The 17,201-nt window shown below is 43.9% G+C and overlaps 1 protein-coding gene across 4 annotated transcripts in view; it reads right to left on the reverse strand.

Annotated features, from left to right (window-relative positions):
* The window catches only part of LOC135220026 (uncharacterized), a 425,700-nt gene that overhangs the window by 25,614 nt on the left and 382,885 nt on the right, over positions 1–17,201 (reverse strand). For 3 of the 4 annotated variants that reach the window (XR_010315556.1, XM_064257352.1, XM_064257351.1), the window contains one exon: positions 302–496. The exons of the other annotated variant lie outside the window; for it this stretch is intronic. Coding sequence is in view for 2 of the 3 variants with exons in the window: in XM_064257352.1 (XP_064113422.1) it covers positions 389–496 (108 nt within the window). In the remaining variant the exon portion in view is untranslated. Of the gene's footprint in view, positions 1–301; positions 497–17,201 lie in introns of those variants that run through there. 4 annotated transcript variants of the gene reach the window in all.

Genomic DNA, 17,201 nt, shown 5'->3' on the forward strand with positions numbered 1-17,201 from the left:
TGTTTGCCAAAATGCCAAATGCATTTTCTATAGTACGTCTTGCCCTGGAGAGACGATATGAGAAAATACGTTCCTTCTAGTCTGATTAGTATGTGGAAAGGGTTTCATAATGAGTCGGCGCAATGGAAATGCTTCGTCTGCACAAAAACGTATGGTAGTGTTATCTCACTTCTGGTAACCATTCGATCCCCTGGCAGACCAGCAGTTTGACTGCAATACGAGTATTGAGAGTACAGTTTTGTCCCCACACGCCTCCGTCTGATACTCTACATTTGTGCCTATGCTACATATATAAATTCACAGTTTTCATCACATATGGCAGGGAGTACGATGCTGTGGCTTCCTTTGTAATTAAAGAAGTACGAACCACTATCAGGTGGAGGCCTTATCAACACATGTTTCCCGTCAATAGCCCCCAAACAGTTTGGGAAATCCCATCTTGTTTGAAAACAAAACCATGCGCCACACGCATCCATTCCTCTGGGGTTGTAGGTGTCTGTAAATGAAATGCAGAAGCAGTATGTCAGTGAACTTTAGATTAAGCAAATATAATGACTCAATTCCATGACCTTTACCTGCATACTTTCATAACCAAGCAGAGTCAATCTTTCTCTCCCTCTTCTTTTTCTATTTCTATTTTGGTTATCTTTTTTCTCTTCCCCCCCTCTCTCTCTCTCTCTCTCTCAAAAGAAAAAAATTCCTGATATATATATATATATATATATATATATATATATATATATCTATATATATATATATATATATAGATATAATTAATAATATATATATATATACATTGCACTACACGTGTCTATTCTCAATATTACAGATTTTCAACGATCCAATACTGATGGGAGTTGGTGAAACATCTCTTGCAGCAACAACACCTGTAATGACACCGCCTGCAGTGTCTACTGCATGTCCTACGGACAATTCAGCCAGAAGTGACACCTCTACTACAGTGAATACTGCCAATCGATCAGGCAAAAGGATGCGTGACGATGCAGACGATGTTACGGCAAGCCCTCCACCAGCTGAGGGAATTGTCGTCTACACAGGACACTGCTGATGATTGTACTCGGCCTTTTGCAACTGTAGTTGCAAACGATCTAAGACCACAATTGAAAGGGGAAACCAAAATTTATGCAGAAAAACTAATTTATGATGTTCTTTTTCTTGCTAAACTTTGTCGTCTTTCGTCGACATCAATGGTTAAAGAGTAGTTTTTCACATTTATATTACTGTTTATTGTTGATATAAATTACCATTACTTGTTTTTTTGGGAAGGGTTCGTCAGGATACAAAATTTGGCATTATTCATATTAGCATAGAAAATATAAGATTACTTGGTGTGAAAGTGATGTTATCATTAACCTTTAAAGAAACACTCACCTTTAAATAATCATCTTTGAGAACTGCATATATGGCTTCACCTGTCTCCGGTATAATTAGAGACAAACTCTGCTTTGATATCCTCGTGGTATATTGCAGCGATGTATATGAGCACCCAGATGCTAAAAAATCTGAGCGTTGCTTCCAGACGAGCTTCTGCACTTATACTCTGCCTCAAATTGGTATCCTGCTTTCTTATGTACGGTTCCACTTTTGCAAGTAGTGTATAGAACCTATTTACATCCATTCTCATGTACTTGATAAATTCATGCTCAGGTCCATGTTGGAGTTCACGTAACATAGTCACATGACTTCCCAACTCTCCTCTTTTACGCAACCCACTCTCTCTTCTGCACTCTATCTTTTTTTTCCTTTTTTCTTAAACACACTGCAAGTATTACTTTACACAGTGCTATTTTTTTCTTTTCCAATGTGCTAGGCATGGTGAGACCACCCTTGTTATTGCCTACTGAACGACCTAAACTTCCCGACCAAACCCACCTATCCTGCGTTGTGGAGAAGACTACAGCAGCGTTGCTATATTTCCTCACCGAGTATTTCCTCATTAGTTTGAAAGAAAACTTGAGAGGTATACCTGACCTAAATTAGCTGATCTCTTAAATAATAAAACAATTTTATGAGCTTTTTTTTTCTTTTTTTTTTAATTTACATAATTACTGTATTAGCTATATCAGACATTTTATTTACATATCCAATACCATTTAAAGAAGTCATCATTACTCTTCATTAGTTTGTCCTACCTCCTCCACCCCACCTCTTCCCTCCATTTATATCATCACCATGACTTCAAGCATTCAATCATAGATTTAGTCGGCGTAAACCTAGTGCAACCTCCAGCCTTTTTACGCTTCAGATACCATGATGATATTTTGTGTGTGTGAGAGAGAGAGAGAGAGAGAGAGAGAGAGAGATTTTGAGCGAGAGAGAGAGAGAGAGAGAGAGAGAGATGAGAGAGAGAGAGAGAGAAACAAGCGAATGAATGAATGCTATGCATGTAAAGTTCTTTACTCATGTTATTCTATAAACCTGTTTGTACAGTTTTGTTCCCCATTGCAGAGACATGTATCCATAAACGAAAAGAATATGTACATATCACATTCACAGTACCTACATCAAAATCATGTGCAAATATGTTTCCAAATAAAAAGGTATATAAATTTTTCCATAAAACCGAGTTGGGTCTACCATTTTTTTTATTTTTTTATTTATTTATTTATTTGTTGCTAGTCGCTCTAATACGAAAAAATGCATAAAACGTAATGAATGTTAAGAACGGAACACAATTTCTCTATAAACATCTATGTGTTTTAATTATTCATTATTCATATCCACTAAGTTAATACGAAATTTATCTCCAGTAACAAATGCTTTCAGGAATGAAGAACATACAAACATCAAAGTACACTCAGTGAAATCTTAAATATATAATATGTTTACATATGTATGCATGTGTATGTATCTTCTTCCCAGCTTTTCCCGCCCATTTTTATATGGGGTCGCCGTTTCGGATGAGCCGTTTCCATCTATTTCTATCTTGCGCTTCTGCCTCATCAATTCCTTCTCATGTAAATCTCCTCTCACACAGTCCTTCCATCTCTTTCTTGGTCTCCCTCTCTTTCTTCTTCCTTGCACCTCCACTCCCATAATATGTCTCCCAGCGTGGTCCTCATCTCTCCTCAACAGGTGTCCATACCATCTCAGCCTCCCCTCCTGCACTTTCTTTGATACTTCCACCACCTTAGTTGACTCCCCTTATGTAGTCATTTCTGATCCTATCCACTCTTGTTACCCCAGACATCCACCTAAGCATCTCATTTCTGCCACATCCATCTTCTTCTGCTCTGCTTTTCTCATGCTAGCTGTTTCCGTACCATACAGCATTGCTGTTCTTACCACCGTCTTGTGAAATTTTCCTTTTAACCTAAGCGGCACTCTTTTGTCACAAAGAACTCCCGCCCGAGGCCGCTCTCCAGTTGTTCCAGCCTGCCTGTACCCGATGTTTTACTTCTTCTTCCATACTTCCTCCAGCGTTAACAAAAGATCCCAAATACTTAAACTTATCACTCTCCTTATTTGCTCTCCACCAAGCTGAATACTTTCTCTATCATCCCCCTCAGTGGTGGTACACATATATTCTGTCTTGGATCTACTTATTCTCATTCCTCTGTCCTCCAGTACTTGTCTCCATCTTTCCAATTTCACTTCCAGATCTTCCCTGCTCTCTGCACACAGAACAATATCATCCGCATACAATATGTTCCATGGTACTGTCTCCCTTACTTCCTCTATTATAACATCCATCACTATGTTAAAGATAATGGCTCAGAGCCGACCCCTGGTGTAATCCTACTCTCACCTCAAAACCTTCTGTCTCCCCAACACTGCTCCTCACTCTGGTAAATACATTCCGGTACATCTCTTGTATCAATCGCACATACTTCTCTGGCACCATCTTCTCCCTCAGGCTCCTCCATACCTCTTGTCTCGGGACTCTGTCATAAGCCTTTTCAAGGTCAATGAATACCATATGTAGGTCCCTTTGTCTTTCCCCGAATTTCTCCATTATTTGCCTCAGACAAAATATACCATCTGTTGTTCCCCTTCCCTTCATAAATCCCATCTGCTCTTTACCTATTTGTACTTCTTCTCTCAGTCTAGCATCTATCATCCTTTCCAGTATCTTCAAAGTGTGGGACATCAATTTAATGCCCCTATAATTACCACACTCTTGGACATCGCCTTTCCCTTTAAAAATTGGGATCAATATACTCCCACGCCACTCATTTGGTATCTTTTCCTGTTCAAGGATCTTTATCATAAGATCGTACAGTATATCCACTCCTTCATCTCCTAATGCTTTCCATGCCTCCACCGGGATCATGTCTGGTCCGGTTGCCTTCCCATTCTTCATCTTCTTCAGTGCATTTAGTACCTCTTGCCTAGAAACCCCATTACCATGCCAATGTTCACTTGCCCATCCTCTCTTATTAGTCTATTATTTTCTTCATTTAACAACTGTTCGAAATATTCTTTCCATCTCTTCACAATGTCTTCCTCCTTTTCTAAGCACTACACCCTCTTGATTCTTTATTTGTTTGATGGTGTGTTATATCTTTGGTGCTCTTATGATCTAGCCTTTGATAGCTTCATCATCTTCTTTAATCCTTCCTTTGTCCCCAGCTCATTATACACATCATCATACGACTTTGCTTTAGCTTGGGCATACCACCATTTTTCACCACCTTGTTTTTCTCTCTGTACCTATTTCTGTCTTCCACTGACTGTGACTCTTCCCATCTTTTCTTTGCCTCCTTCTTATCTTTTACTACTTTCTCAATGTCTTCATCCCACCACCAACTATCCATTTTCTTCCATATGATACCAGATGTCTCTCCTAGCAGCTCCTTTCCATGCCTTCTTATTACTGCTGCATTTCGTGCCCACCATTCTTGAACATCTTCAATCCCTATATCAATATCCTCCAAAACCCTCCTCTTAAACTCTCTCTTCTTATGCCCTTCCTTCTGTAATTCGTACCATTTAATTTTCCTTATCCCTTTAGCTTTGGTTTTTCTTTCCCTTTTCAACTTCAAGTCCATACATAAGCAGCCTGTGTTTGGGGGCTACATGGTCGCCTGGAATAACTTTGCAGTTCTTGACCTCCACCAGATTTATCCTTTTATACAAGAATAGTCTATCTGTGCATGTGTATGTATGAATGTAAGTATATATAATGTACTGTAGATAAGTGTGTGTGTATACAATACATATGAAATAAAATCTGTAGAAATGCCTTAATACAGCTATAAGCGTTGAGGACATATTTCCTCATATCAGTTTGAGGGGGAATTAGGTACGTACTCATAACCTCGTCTGATTGTCCCTAACTCAAATCTTCATAGTTAGCAGACGAATTTCCTCACTTTGGTAACACTGCTACAGACGGACCTTGCCTGGTAAGGCCAGAGACCGATCATCTGGTAACATTGCTTCAGAAGCGAGATAAATACAAACAGCGGGCAGTGGGGCTCTACTTGACAGTGTGGACAGGGCCTGAGGATACCCTCACTAAGAATCACACCCCTCCTTTTTCAACTGGTGTCTGAAGAACCACAGTGTAAGGTCTGCAACATATAAATGCCTATTCTTCTTAATGAAGTAAGATAAGATTAATAATATTAATACAATAAAAGGATGCATACATATTTGCAATTACATTTTCTTTGAGTAATTGATAATTCAAGGGTACTAAACTCAAAGTTTACATTTACTGATGCACAGCCTGTGGCCAAATGTTTTCTCACTGGCCCCATGTGAATGCACAATGAAAATAGTACCTTGCTCTAGGCTTCGGATGGTATGTAGCATGACTAGGCTTTGGACTAACCATCTCAACTGTCTCTCAGGTATGACTGGGCATTCAATGCAGTTTTTAGTTTAGCACAATGGCAAACATGAAAATCTTTCAGTAACAGAAATGCAAAATATAACAAAGATTATAGAATATGGAAGGACCAACATGTGGAATATTTGGGGTAGTGTTAGGCATCTGTTGAAAATTAAATCAGTCGTTATGATAAGGAACAACTGCACATTTAACCTTCCTCTAATCGTTTCTGACAGTTGGCCAGACAAGCATCAAGCTGTCTCTCTTTCCATTAAGTGGAAAATATTTGCCTGTTTTGATATACAGGCAGTCCCCGGCTTACGATGGCTTCGGCTTACAACGATCCGAGGTTACGATGGGTTTTCTAAAAAGATTTCATTAAAAAATCCGGGCTGGGTTTCAACGGTTTTTCCGACTTTACAACGCTTACGACGTTCCAAGTTCACAACGTTTTTCAAAAACGCATACTGTTTTTAATATTATAAATTGTTAATTATGTAACATGATATTGTTAAACTACAATAAAGTTTTTTGTGACATACTTACCTGGCAGATATATACTTAGCTATAGTCTCCGACGTTCCCGACAGAATTTCAAATCTCGCGGCACACGCGACAGGTAGGTCAGGTGGTCTACCTTACCCGCCGCTGGGTGGCGGGTGTATGAACCAATCCCCCTTGCTTGTCAGATTTTCTCTTCCACCTGTCTCCTGAGGGGAGGCTGGGTGGGTGGGCCATTAATCGTATATATCTGCAGTTAAGTATGTACAAAACTTTATTGTAGTTTAACAATATCATTTTTGTACATGAACTTTCCTGTCAGATATATACTTAGCTGATTGGCACCCTTGGTGGAGGGTAAGAGACAGCTAAATAATACAGGAAAAGAAGGGAAACAACTAATGTTGTAGGATATAAAAACCTTGGTTCTCACCTTTTCAGGCTGAAGACTTCATAGATACGTACTGTCTTTGAGTCTGCATTGCCTGGAGAGCTACAGCTAGGACGTGACCTGTTGCTGAAAGACCCTCGGATCTACCACTGGAATATGTGATCCCCTTCTGTGGTAGAATCCAAGTCGGATCCTGTTAAAGGGAACTTGTCCACTTACATAACAGATCCTTACCACTACCTCTGCAAGGAGCCAAAACCCAACAGACCACCTAACCAAATACAAAGGGTTATACTACGACAAAGAGGTGCCTCCTGCAACCTCTTTCAGACAACCAAAAACACAAATACAAAATATAGGGTAACATATCAAAGTTTAAAAAGGATAAGTTTCAGCTCCCTGCCCCAGCACCGAATCCGCCGATACGAAAGGGCCCAAGGCGAAGCATTTATCATAAGTGATTTTTACATCACGTAGGTAGTGGTTTGCGAAAACCGATTGGCATCTCCAGAAGGTCGCCTCCATCAGGTTCCGCACAGACATATTCTTCTTGAATGCAAGCGAAGTTGCAATGGCTCTCACCTCGTGAGCTTTCACCTTCAGGAGCTTAAATGCTCTTCCTTGCAGGCAACATGTGCCTCTGTAATAAGGCTTCTCAAGAAGAAGGACAGGACATTTTTCGACATGGGCCGAGTGGGGTCCTTCACGGAGCACCAAAGTACATCTTGATTAGCCTCAAGTTGCTCCTTCCTCTTAAGGTAATACTTTACAATTCTTATAGGGCAAAGAGTTCTTTCAGGCTCTTCCCCTACAAGAAAAGATAAACCACGAATTTCAAAGCTCCTGGGCCATGGACGTGATGGGTTTTCGTTCTTAGCAAGAAATCCTGGAAGAAACGAACAAACCATAGATTCTTCCTTAAACCCGACATTGCCCTCAATAGCTTGGAGCTCACTCACCCTCTTAGCTGTTGCTAGGGCCGTAAGGAAGAGAGCCTTCTTCGTCAGATCCTTGAACGAGGCTGAACTAGGTGGTTCAAATCTAGATGATCCAAGGAATTGTAGAACTACGTCTAGATTCCAGTTCGGTGCAATATGAGATCGTTTTTTAATAGTTTCAAATGACCTAATAAGATCATGCAGGTCCTTATTCTCGGAGATATTCAAGCCTCTATGCCGAAATACCGCCGCCAACATACTGCGGTATCCTTTAATAGTAGACACAACAAGATGACACTCTTCTTTGAGAAAAAGCAGGAAATCCGCAATCTGGGTCACAGAGGTACTGGAAGAGGAAATGTTCTTTCTCTTGCACCATCGTCTGAAGACATCCCACTTTGACTGGTATACACGCAAGGTGGAAGGCCTCCTCGCTCTTGCGATTGCTTTAGCAGCTGTTGTTGAAAAGCCTTTCGCTCTGACCGACTTTGGACAGTCTGAAGCCAGTCAGACTGAGAGCGAGGAGATTTTTGTGGTACCTGTCGAAGTGGGGCTGTCTGAGTAGATCGCTCCTTAGCGGGAGCGATCTTGGAAGGTCCACTAACCATTCCAGTACCTCTGTGAACCATTCTTGGGCTGGCCAAAAGGGAGCGATTAGGATCATTCTCGTTGAATCTGACTCTACAAATTTTTTTATTGTTAGCCCCAGAAATCTTGAAGGGGGAAACGTAGATGCGAGTCCGCTCCAGTCTAGCAGAAAAGCATCTATTGCTAATGCCTCTGGATCTGAGATCGGAGAGCAGTAAGGATCCAGTCTCTTGTTTTTCGACGTGGCAAAGAGGTCTATGTGTGACCTCCCCACAACTTCCACAGGCTCTGGCATACATCCAAATGATGAGTCCACTCTGTGGGAAGGACCTGATCTTTCCTGCTGAGGAGATCTGCTCTCACATTCCTTTCTCCCTGCACGAACCTGGTGAGAAGCTTGATTCCCCTTTCTTCTGCCCACAGAAGAAGGTCTCTTGCCGTCTCGTACAGAGAGAAGGAATGCGTCCCCCCCTGTTTTCTGATATATGCCATAGCTGTAGTGTTGTCCGCGTTGATCTGCACTACTGATCTTCTGACGTTGGGCTCGAAAGCTTTCAGAGCCAACCACACAGCCATCAACTCCTTTCTGTTGATGTGCCAGGATACCTGGTCCCCCACCCAGGTACCTGACGCCTCGCTGGTTCCCAGAGTCGCCCCCCAACCTGTGTCGACGCGTCGGAGAACAACACTAGGTTGGGGCTCTGGGATTGAAGAGACAGTCCCTTCGCAAAGAGGTTGGATCTGTCCACCATGTGAGTTGCTTCTTGACTTCCTGAGATAACGACAGGGAGGGAACGTCAAATCCTGAGAACGACGACTCCAATTCCGATGAAGAAAGAATTGGAGCGGTCTCAGGTGCAACCTTCCTAGGGAAACGAATTGCTCCAGCGAGGAGAGCGTCCCCAGCAGACTCATCCACTCCCTCGCTGTGCATACTTCTTTCCCTAAGAAGGTTGTTAATCTCTCGAATCCTCGGCTACGGGCTATCCTTTCCTGAGAGGGAAAGCCCGAAAACTCGGAGAGTTCATCCGTATCCCGAGATACACACACTCTTGCTCGAGGGAATTAGCGAAGACTTCTTGAAATTGACCAGAAGTACCAACGCCTTTCGTCAATTCTAGTGTTACTTGCAAGTCCTTCAAACAACGATCTTCTGAATTGGCCTTTATCAGCCAATCGTCGAGATACATGGATATCCTCACCCCCTTCAAATGAAGCCATTGAGCTACGTTCCTCAAGATCCCCGTGAACACTTGAGGGGCCGTCGAGAGGCCGAAACACAGAGCCCTGAACTGGAAAATTTTTCCCCCCATCATGAATCTGAGAAACTTCCTAGAGGAAGGATGGATCGGTACGTGAAAGTAAGCGTCCTGTAATCCAAGGATACCATCCAGTCCCCTGGACGAAGTGCTGCCAGCACTGATAAAGGTGTTTCCATTGTGAACTTCTTCTTTTCTACGAAGAAGTTCAGGGCGCTTACATCCAACACCGGTCTCCATCCCCCTGAGGATTTCAGAACTAGGAAAAGGCGGTTGTAGAAGCCTGATGACGATAGTCTGTCACTAGTTCGATAGCCGCCTCCTCCAGCATCTGTTCTACTGCTAGATGGAGAGCTTGATTCATGATGGGGTGGTCTCTGTACCTGGCCGTCAACTCCCTTGGGTGGTCGTCAAGGGAGGTCTTGAGGTGAAAGGGATGAGTAACCTCTCCTCAAAATTGAAAGGGTCCAAGGATCCGCCCCTTTCTGGGCCCAGACTTCCGCAAATCCTAAGAGTCTGGCACCCACCGTTGTCTGAAGGACTTGCAAGTTATTTGGGGGCCTTGACTGACTTGGCGAAAGTCTTACCTCCTCTGAGGGTCTACGACCCCTAAACGCAGAGGTTCTTGGAGGGAAGAACCCCTCGAAAGGTTCCCGAGTACTCGACTTCTCCTTCTTAGCCTTGGTAGGGAAGGAAGGCCGATGTCCTTGCTGACTGGGCCAAAAGGTCCTGGGTGGCTTTAGCCGAAAGCGATCTTGATATGTCCTGGACTAGATGCTTAGGGAATAACTGAGCGGAAAGAGGAACAAAAAGCAAAGAAGACCTCTGAGCGTGGGAGACGGACTTCGTCAAGAAGGAATATACAGATCTCTTCTTCACGATCCCGGCCCATACAGGGAGGCGATTCACTCGCTCCGTCTCTTACAGACTTGTCCATGCAAGACAAAACGCACATGAGATTCTCCTGGAAAAAAGACTCTGGCACCTCTATCTCCTTAGCCAGGACTCCCAGCGACTAATCAAGGAAGTTAAAGACCTCCAGCACTCTGAACATGCCTTTCAGAATGTGGTCTACTTCGTTCATTGCCCAAGTTGTCTTCGCAGAGTTCAGAGCAGCTCTCCTTGTGGCATCTACCAGAGCCGAAAAGTCAGAATCGGCCGAGGAAGGTAGACCCAAATCCCAAGGACTCTCCTGTTTCATACCAGAAACGCCCCAGCTCGTCCTGATAACTTCGAAGGAGGGAAAGCGAACATCGTTTTCCCCGCTTCCTCTTTGGAAGTCATCCAGGAACCAAAACTCCTCATGCCTTCTTCAATCGAAAGGGTCGGCTTCATCCTCACACAAGAAGAACCTTTCGCTGTCTTCACCGTAGAAAATAACGAGTGAGGAGAAGGAGGAGGAGCCGTAGGAGTAACGGGAATCCCCGAATTCTTGCAGGAGAAGTTCTGTGAGCTTCTTGTAAGAAGATACCGCTGCAGAAGTGTTCGGTTCTTCATCCGAACCCTCTAGGATTTCTTGTCGAGGAGAGCGCGGAAAGATCCTTAGGCGACGAAGAGGTCCTAGCAGGAGCCGAGCGAGAGGTTGGAGAGCGCCTTCTCGTAGAAGAGCTCAAATCAGCAGGAGAACGACGAGACGAAAAGGAAGAGCGCCCGTCCGATCTGGATTGTCTGCAATGAGACTCCCTCTTCGAGATAGACGAAATCTCGGCTGAAGGAGAAGCAGGGCTCCTACCCCGAGAAGGTCTGGATACATCGACAGAATCTGTGCGCCTATCCTGAGGAGAGCGGCTGCCAGGCGTTGACGCCTATCAGGAGCAGGGCGCTTGCGCGGCTCTTGATTCTTGTCCAGTTGAGCACGATCAACAGAGGTCGACTGGAAAGAGAAAAGCGCCTACCAGGAGAAGGCTGCTTGCGAGACTCTTGAGTCTGACAAGCGGATAACATTCAGGAGAAGGGCGCCTTAAAGCTAACGAGCGCCTATCGGGAGAAGGGCGCTTGCGAGTGGCTCTTGGTGCCTACCAAGAGACGAACGGTCAGGAGAACGGCGTCTAGAAGAAGAAAGCGCCTACACGGGAGAAGGGCGCTTGAAAGTCTCTTGTTGTCTGCCACGAGGAGAATAGTCAGGAGTAGGACGCCTTGAAAAGACGAGCGCCTACCAGGAGAACGACGTACAGTAGCTCTTGGCGCCTATCTTGCGGGGAGCGGCTACCAGCAGGACGCCTATCAGGCGCATGGCTCCTACCAGACTCTTGACGTCTGAAGGGAGAGGAGTTACGAGTAGGAGAAAAACATCTACTCAACGCCCGATCCGAAACTCGGGTAGAGCGACATCCGAGACGAGCGCCTACTTGTAGAAGGGCGCCTTCTAGTTTCTCGAAGTTGCTGAGGAGAAGTTCCACGAGAGGGAGACGAGAAGAAAGAGGTCTGTTCTGCTCAAAGTATCTATCTCCTTCCGGCCGTACCCTCGAAACAGCGTGATGAACAGGCGAAGAGCGCTTACCAGAAGCGGGCATCCAATCTGGAGGAAAAAACTTCTTTCTCCGCAGAGCGTCTGACCGATGTTTGGCGCCTCGAAGCAGAAAGAGAGCCAGGAGAGCGGGGTCCGCTCGCGTGAGCTCCTGTCTTCATACGAAAACTCCCCATATGAAGGAGAACGCCTACAAAGAGGAGAAACGATCCTCTGACGAACGGCGCCTAGATCTCTTGATCGGAAGAGAAACGTCCTTCTTCCTACGCGATCTAAAGCCAGAGAGTCCGCCAACGCCGAGATCTGAGCCTGAAGTCCCGCAAGGACTCTTAATAGGAGAATCTGGCTGGTCTTCCTCCGAACCAGGCGCAGACTGAGGGGCGCGAGAAGAAGAGCGATCACAAGATCTCTTGGGCTTCTTTGCTTCCAAAGAAGTTTCTCCTGGGAAAACTTCCGGGCTGGAAGCCAAAGGACTGCAGGGAGCCTTCCAAGCCCTCTTCAACGGGCGCGACGCATCCGGGGAGTTCCAACCTCTCTTCGGAGAGGGAGACGACGAAGAGGAGAAGCAATTGAAGTAGGATCTCCTTCTTGTAGCGATCCGAGGCAGCCTGGGAGCGTACTTCAGGATCTGCCGAGGGACGCCTGACCGGTGGGGGCTCTCCCTAGCCCTCTTGCGGCTTTCGACTTTCCTACTCCACTGGAACTGGGAGTCTGGAAGAGGTCTAGGCCAGAGGCACTAAGGAGCCGTCAGACGCACCCTCCACAACACTGGGGACACTGCACTGATCACTAACACTCTCCTTAGCTCTAACCGACGAATCTTCTGATCCATAGAAAGAATCGTGGCTCTTAAAGCCGCCGCCTCCAAAGACGAATCTTCGGCTTCGGTGTGGGGAGCAGGGCTGCACTTGGGAAGAAGGTTCTACTTCTACATTAGTATTTGGATCTACATCCAAACTCACTCATTCTAGACCTACTAGAACTTCTAGAGGAAGCCTTACGTACTCTGTCACGTTCCAACTTCCTAACATAAGAAGAGAGAGCCTTATATTCGTCATTCAAAACCTCGCATTCCTTACAAGGGTTACTAAAAGAACATTCATTCCCCCTGCATTTCATGCATACAGTGTGAGGGTTAACCGAAGCTTTCGGCAACCTCACATTACACCCTTCAATCACACAAAACCCTAAACAAAACAGAAGTTTTAGCTACTGAATCCAGGTCAGACATTGTTAAAGAAAATTCCAGTTCAAAATCAAAACGGTCCACAATTAGCGTATGCCAAGCCAAACAGAGCGAATACGTCAACCACAAGTCCAAATCAACTCCAGGCAAGCGAGAATCGAAAAATCTATCCAGAGGAACCGACAACAGTTGTTATCGTTTCCAGCGACAGAGAAAATCTGACAAGCAAGGGGATTGGTTCATACACCCGCCACCCAGCGGCGGGTAAGGAAGACCACCTGACCTACCTGACGCGTGTGCCGCGAGATTTGAAATTTCTGTTCGGGAACGTCGGAGACTATAGCTAAGTATATATCTGACAGGAAAGTTCATGTACAAACAGGTACATTTTATACTTAAGTGGTTGCATACTGTCCTTTTCAAGCTCCCTCATCCTAGCCTGTCATATGTAAAAAGCACGCTGAAATTAGGTATGGAATTCGTTTTTTTTGCTGTAGTACTGAACATAGCTTTCTGAAATACCTTGTGCTAGAGACTTCAAATTTGTTTCAAAATGAAGATAAATGATGAATATTACTAGACTGTAAGATTCTATTTATCATGATTTATATGCAAATATTTTGAAAATGAGAAAAGCTACAACCTTCAATTATTTTTGGTTGCATTATGACTTGCGAACATTTTCATATATAAAATTTTATGTACCGGCTAATTTAAAATGGTGCAAACATTACCAAAATCGCACGAAAAAATTTCTGATTTTTTTCGGAAGAGTTACCGCTCGGATGTAAGGAAAATGTTTTTTTTTTTCAAAAATTCACCATAAATCAAAATATTGTGCTAGAGACTTCTAATTTGTTGCAAAATGAAGGTAATTGATTGAATATTGCTAGGATATAAGAGTTTTAGCTTACAATTATGTTTTTTTCGACCATTTCGGTAGAGTCAAAGTTGACCGAAGGTTGAAATTTAGCACTTATCGTTATTTATATGAAAAATATTTCAAAACTGATAAAAGCTACAACAATGGGTTGTGTTTTAGTTGTATTGTGCATGAAATTGCGCACATTTCCCCATATATAAAATTTTTATGTAACGGCTAATTTAAAATGGTGCAAACATTACGACAATCGCACAAACAAATTTATGATTTTTTCGGAAGTTACCGCACGGACGTAAAAAAAAAAAAAAAAAAAAAGGAAAAAAGTTTTTTTTCATAAATTCACCATAAATCGAAATATTGTGCTAGAGACTTCCAATTTGTTGCAAAATGAAGGTAAATGATTGAATATTCTAGAATATAAGTTTTAGCTTACAATTTGCGTTTTCGACCATTTCAGTTGAGTCAAAGTTGACCGAAGATTGAATTTTGGCACATTGTTATTTATAGAAAATATTTCAAAACTGATAAAGCTACAATCATGAGTATTTTTTCGTTGTATTCTACATGAAATTGCGCACAGTTTTTTATATATAATACTCCATGTAACGACTAATTTAAAATGGTGCAGAAATTATGTCAAAGTGACTAAATAATTTCCGAGATGTGTCACTGATACTTTTTAGTGTGATAGAAAGAAATTTGCGTTTGCGCGCCTGCGTAACGATTGTAAACAAAACAACGCCTTGATCCGTGAGCTCCCAGCATCCCACAAGGTGCGTGATTCAAAAGTTTTTGCCTGGTAGGCCTATAAGTATTTTTTCGCGAATTTTTAAAAAAATGTTATTGTTATAAATACAATTAAGTTTGTTCATACTTACCTGGCAGATATATATATAGCTGTATTTCTGACGTCCGACAGAATTTCAAAATTCGCGGCACACGTAGTGGGGCGTCAGGTGGTAGTACCCATTCCCGCCGCTGGGCGGCGGATATCAGGAACCATTCCCATTTTCTATTCATATTTATTCATGGCCCTTGTCTCCTGAGGGGAGGAGGGTGGGCACTCTAAGTATATATATCTGCCAGGTAAGTATGAACAAACTTAATTGTATTATAACAATAACATTTTGTTCATGAAACTTACCTGACAGATATATATATAGCTGAATCACACCTTCGGATGGTGGGTAGAGACAGACTAGGATTTTTAGGAAATTTTAAATTAAAATAAAAGATTAACTTATTGGTTCCTTACCTGATAGCAAAGTAGACTATGTGATTACTGTCACCTAAAGCCTGCTTATGCTTTATCAGAGTTGCCAGCCAGGTGCTTGACCTGTAGTGCTGGCGCTCTCTGGATGCTCTGTCAACGGGGGCGTGACCACAATGCGACAAGACCATCTAGGCAAACATATGGCAGTAACACAGCAACCGACCACCACCTGACCAACTAACGCAAAAAACCCCTGATATTACAACTATGGAATGGGAGATTTTCACAGAAGATCTCACCATCAAACCAAAAACACAATAAACTAACCTAACTAAGCTAAGGGATAGGGAGAGCTACCTTTCAGCCCCCCAAACTGTGTCTGCCGAAATGTAAGGTCCCAAAGAACTACAGTTCTCGTAAATCGTCCTCACATCCCGGAGGAATGTGAGGCGAATACGGAATTGCTCCTCCAGAAGGTGCTATCAAGAATATCTCTGATAGACATGTTCCTTTGGAAGGCAAGAGAGGTAGCTACGGCTCTGACCTCGTGAGCTTTCACTTTAAAGAGGCTCTATCAGTCTTCTGGCAAGATGAATGAGCCTCTTTAATGACGTCCCTCAAGAAGAAAGCAACAGCATTCTTCGACAACGGCAAATCCGGTCTCTTCACCGAGCACCAGATTACCTGAGGGACCTCTTATCTCTCTAGTCCTATTCACATAGAACTTGAGAGCCCTGACAGGGCACAGGGCTCTCTCTGGTTCTTGACCCACGAGACTCGATATTCCTTTGATTTCAAAGCTCTTTGGCCAAGGATTAGACGGGTTTTCTCGTTCTTAGCCAAGAAAGAAGGGTTCAACGAGCAGACAGCGCTGTCTCCCTTGAAACCCACTAGGCTACTGAACGCTTGGATTTCACTAACTCTCTTCGCCGTCGCCAGAGAAGTTAGGAAAAGCGTTTTCCTCTGTTAAGTCCTTTAGAGAAGCTCATGGAGAGGCTCCAAAGGGACTTAGCATCAGATGTTTCAACACCACATCTAAATTCCATAGAGGGCGGGGTCCTTGCTTGTGGAATTTTGGTAGTTTTCAAACGACCTTAAGAGATCGTGCAGATCCTTATTGTCGTAGAGGTCCATTCCTCTGTGGCGAAAAACGGCAGACAACATACTCCTATAACCCTTGATTGTAGGAACTGACCATTTTGCACATTTCTTAGATAGAGTAAGAAAATCTGCTATCTGATTCACAGAGGTCGTGAAGAGGAAATTCCTTCCTTCTTGCACCATGCCCTGAAGGAAGACCACTTAGACTGGTAGACAGCTCTTGAAGAGGCTCTTCGAGCATTAGCGATTGCTCTCGCAGCTGCCTTTGAAAAGCCCTCTCGCTCTGGCCAGCTTTTCGATAGTCTGAACGCAGTCAGGGCCAGAGCGGAGAGTTTTGGTGAAACCTTTTGAAGTGAGGCTGTCTGAGTAGATCTCTCCTCCAGGGCAACGTTCTTGGGAAGTCACAAGGAACGTCATGACCTCTGTGAACCACTCTCTTGCGCCACATTGGGGCATTGGGGCATCAGAGTCAACCTTGTCCCTTCTGACGCTGCGAACTTTCTCATTACGTCCCCCATGATCTTGAATGGGGGAAACGGCGTAAGATCCAGGTCTGTCCAGTTCCAGAGCAACGCGTCCACTGCAATTGCCCCTGGGTCCATAACCGGGGAGCAATACAGAGGAAGCCTCTTCGTCCTTGATGTAGCGAACAGGTCTACTAGAGGACGTCCCCACAATTTCCTAACTTTTGACAGACTTCCTGGTGCAAGGTCCATTCTGTTGGTAGAATCTGATTCCGGCGGCTGAGAAGGTCCGCCCTGACATTTCTGAACCCCTGCCACGAATCTTGTCAGGATCTTGATGTGCCTTGCGTCTGCCAAAAGCAGAACTTCCATCGCCAGGAGAAAAAGGGATCTGGAGCGAGTCCCCTCCC

Source organism: Macrobrachium nipponense, chromosome 1 (genome assembly GCF_015104395.2).
Source record: "Macrobrachium nipponense isolate FS-2020 chromosome 1, ASM1510439v2, whole genome shotgun sequence".
NCBI lineage: Eukaryota > Metazoa > Arthropoda > Malacostraca > Decapoda > Palaemonidae > Macrobrachium > Macrobrachium nipponense.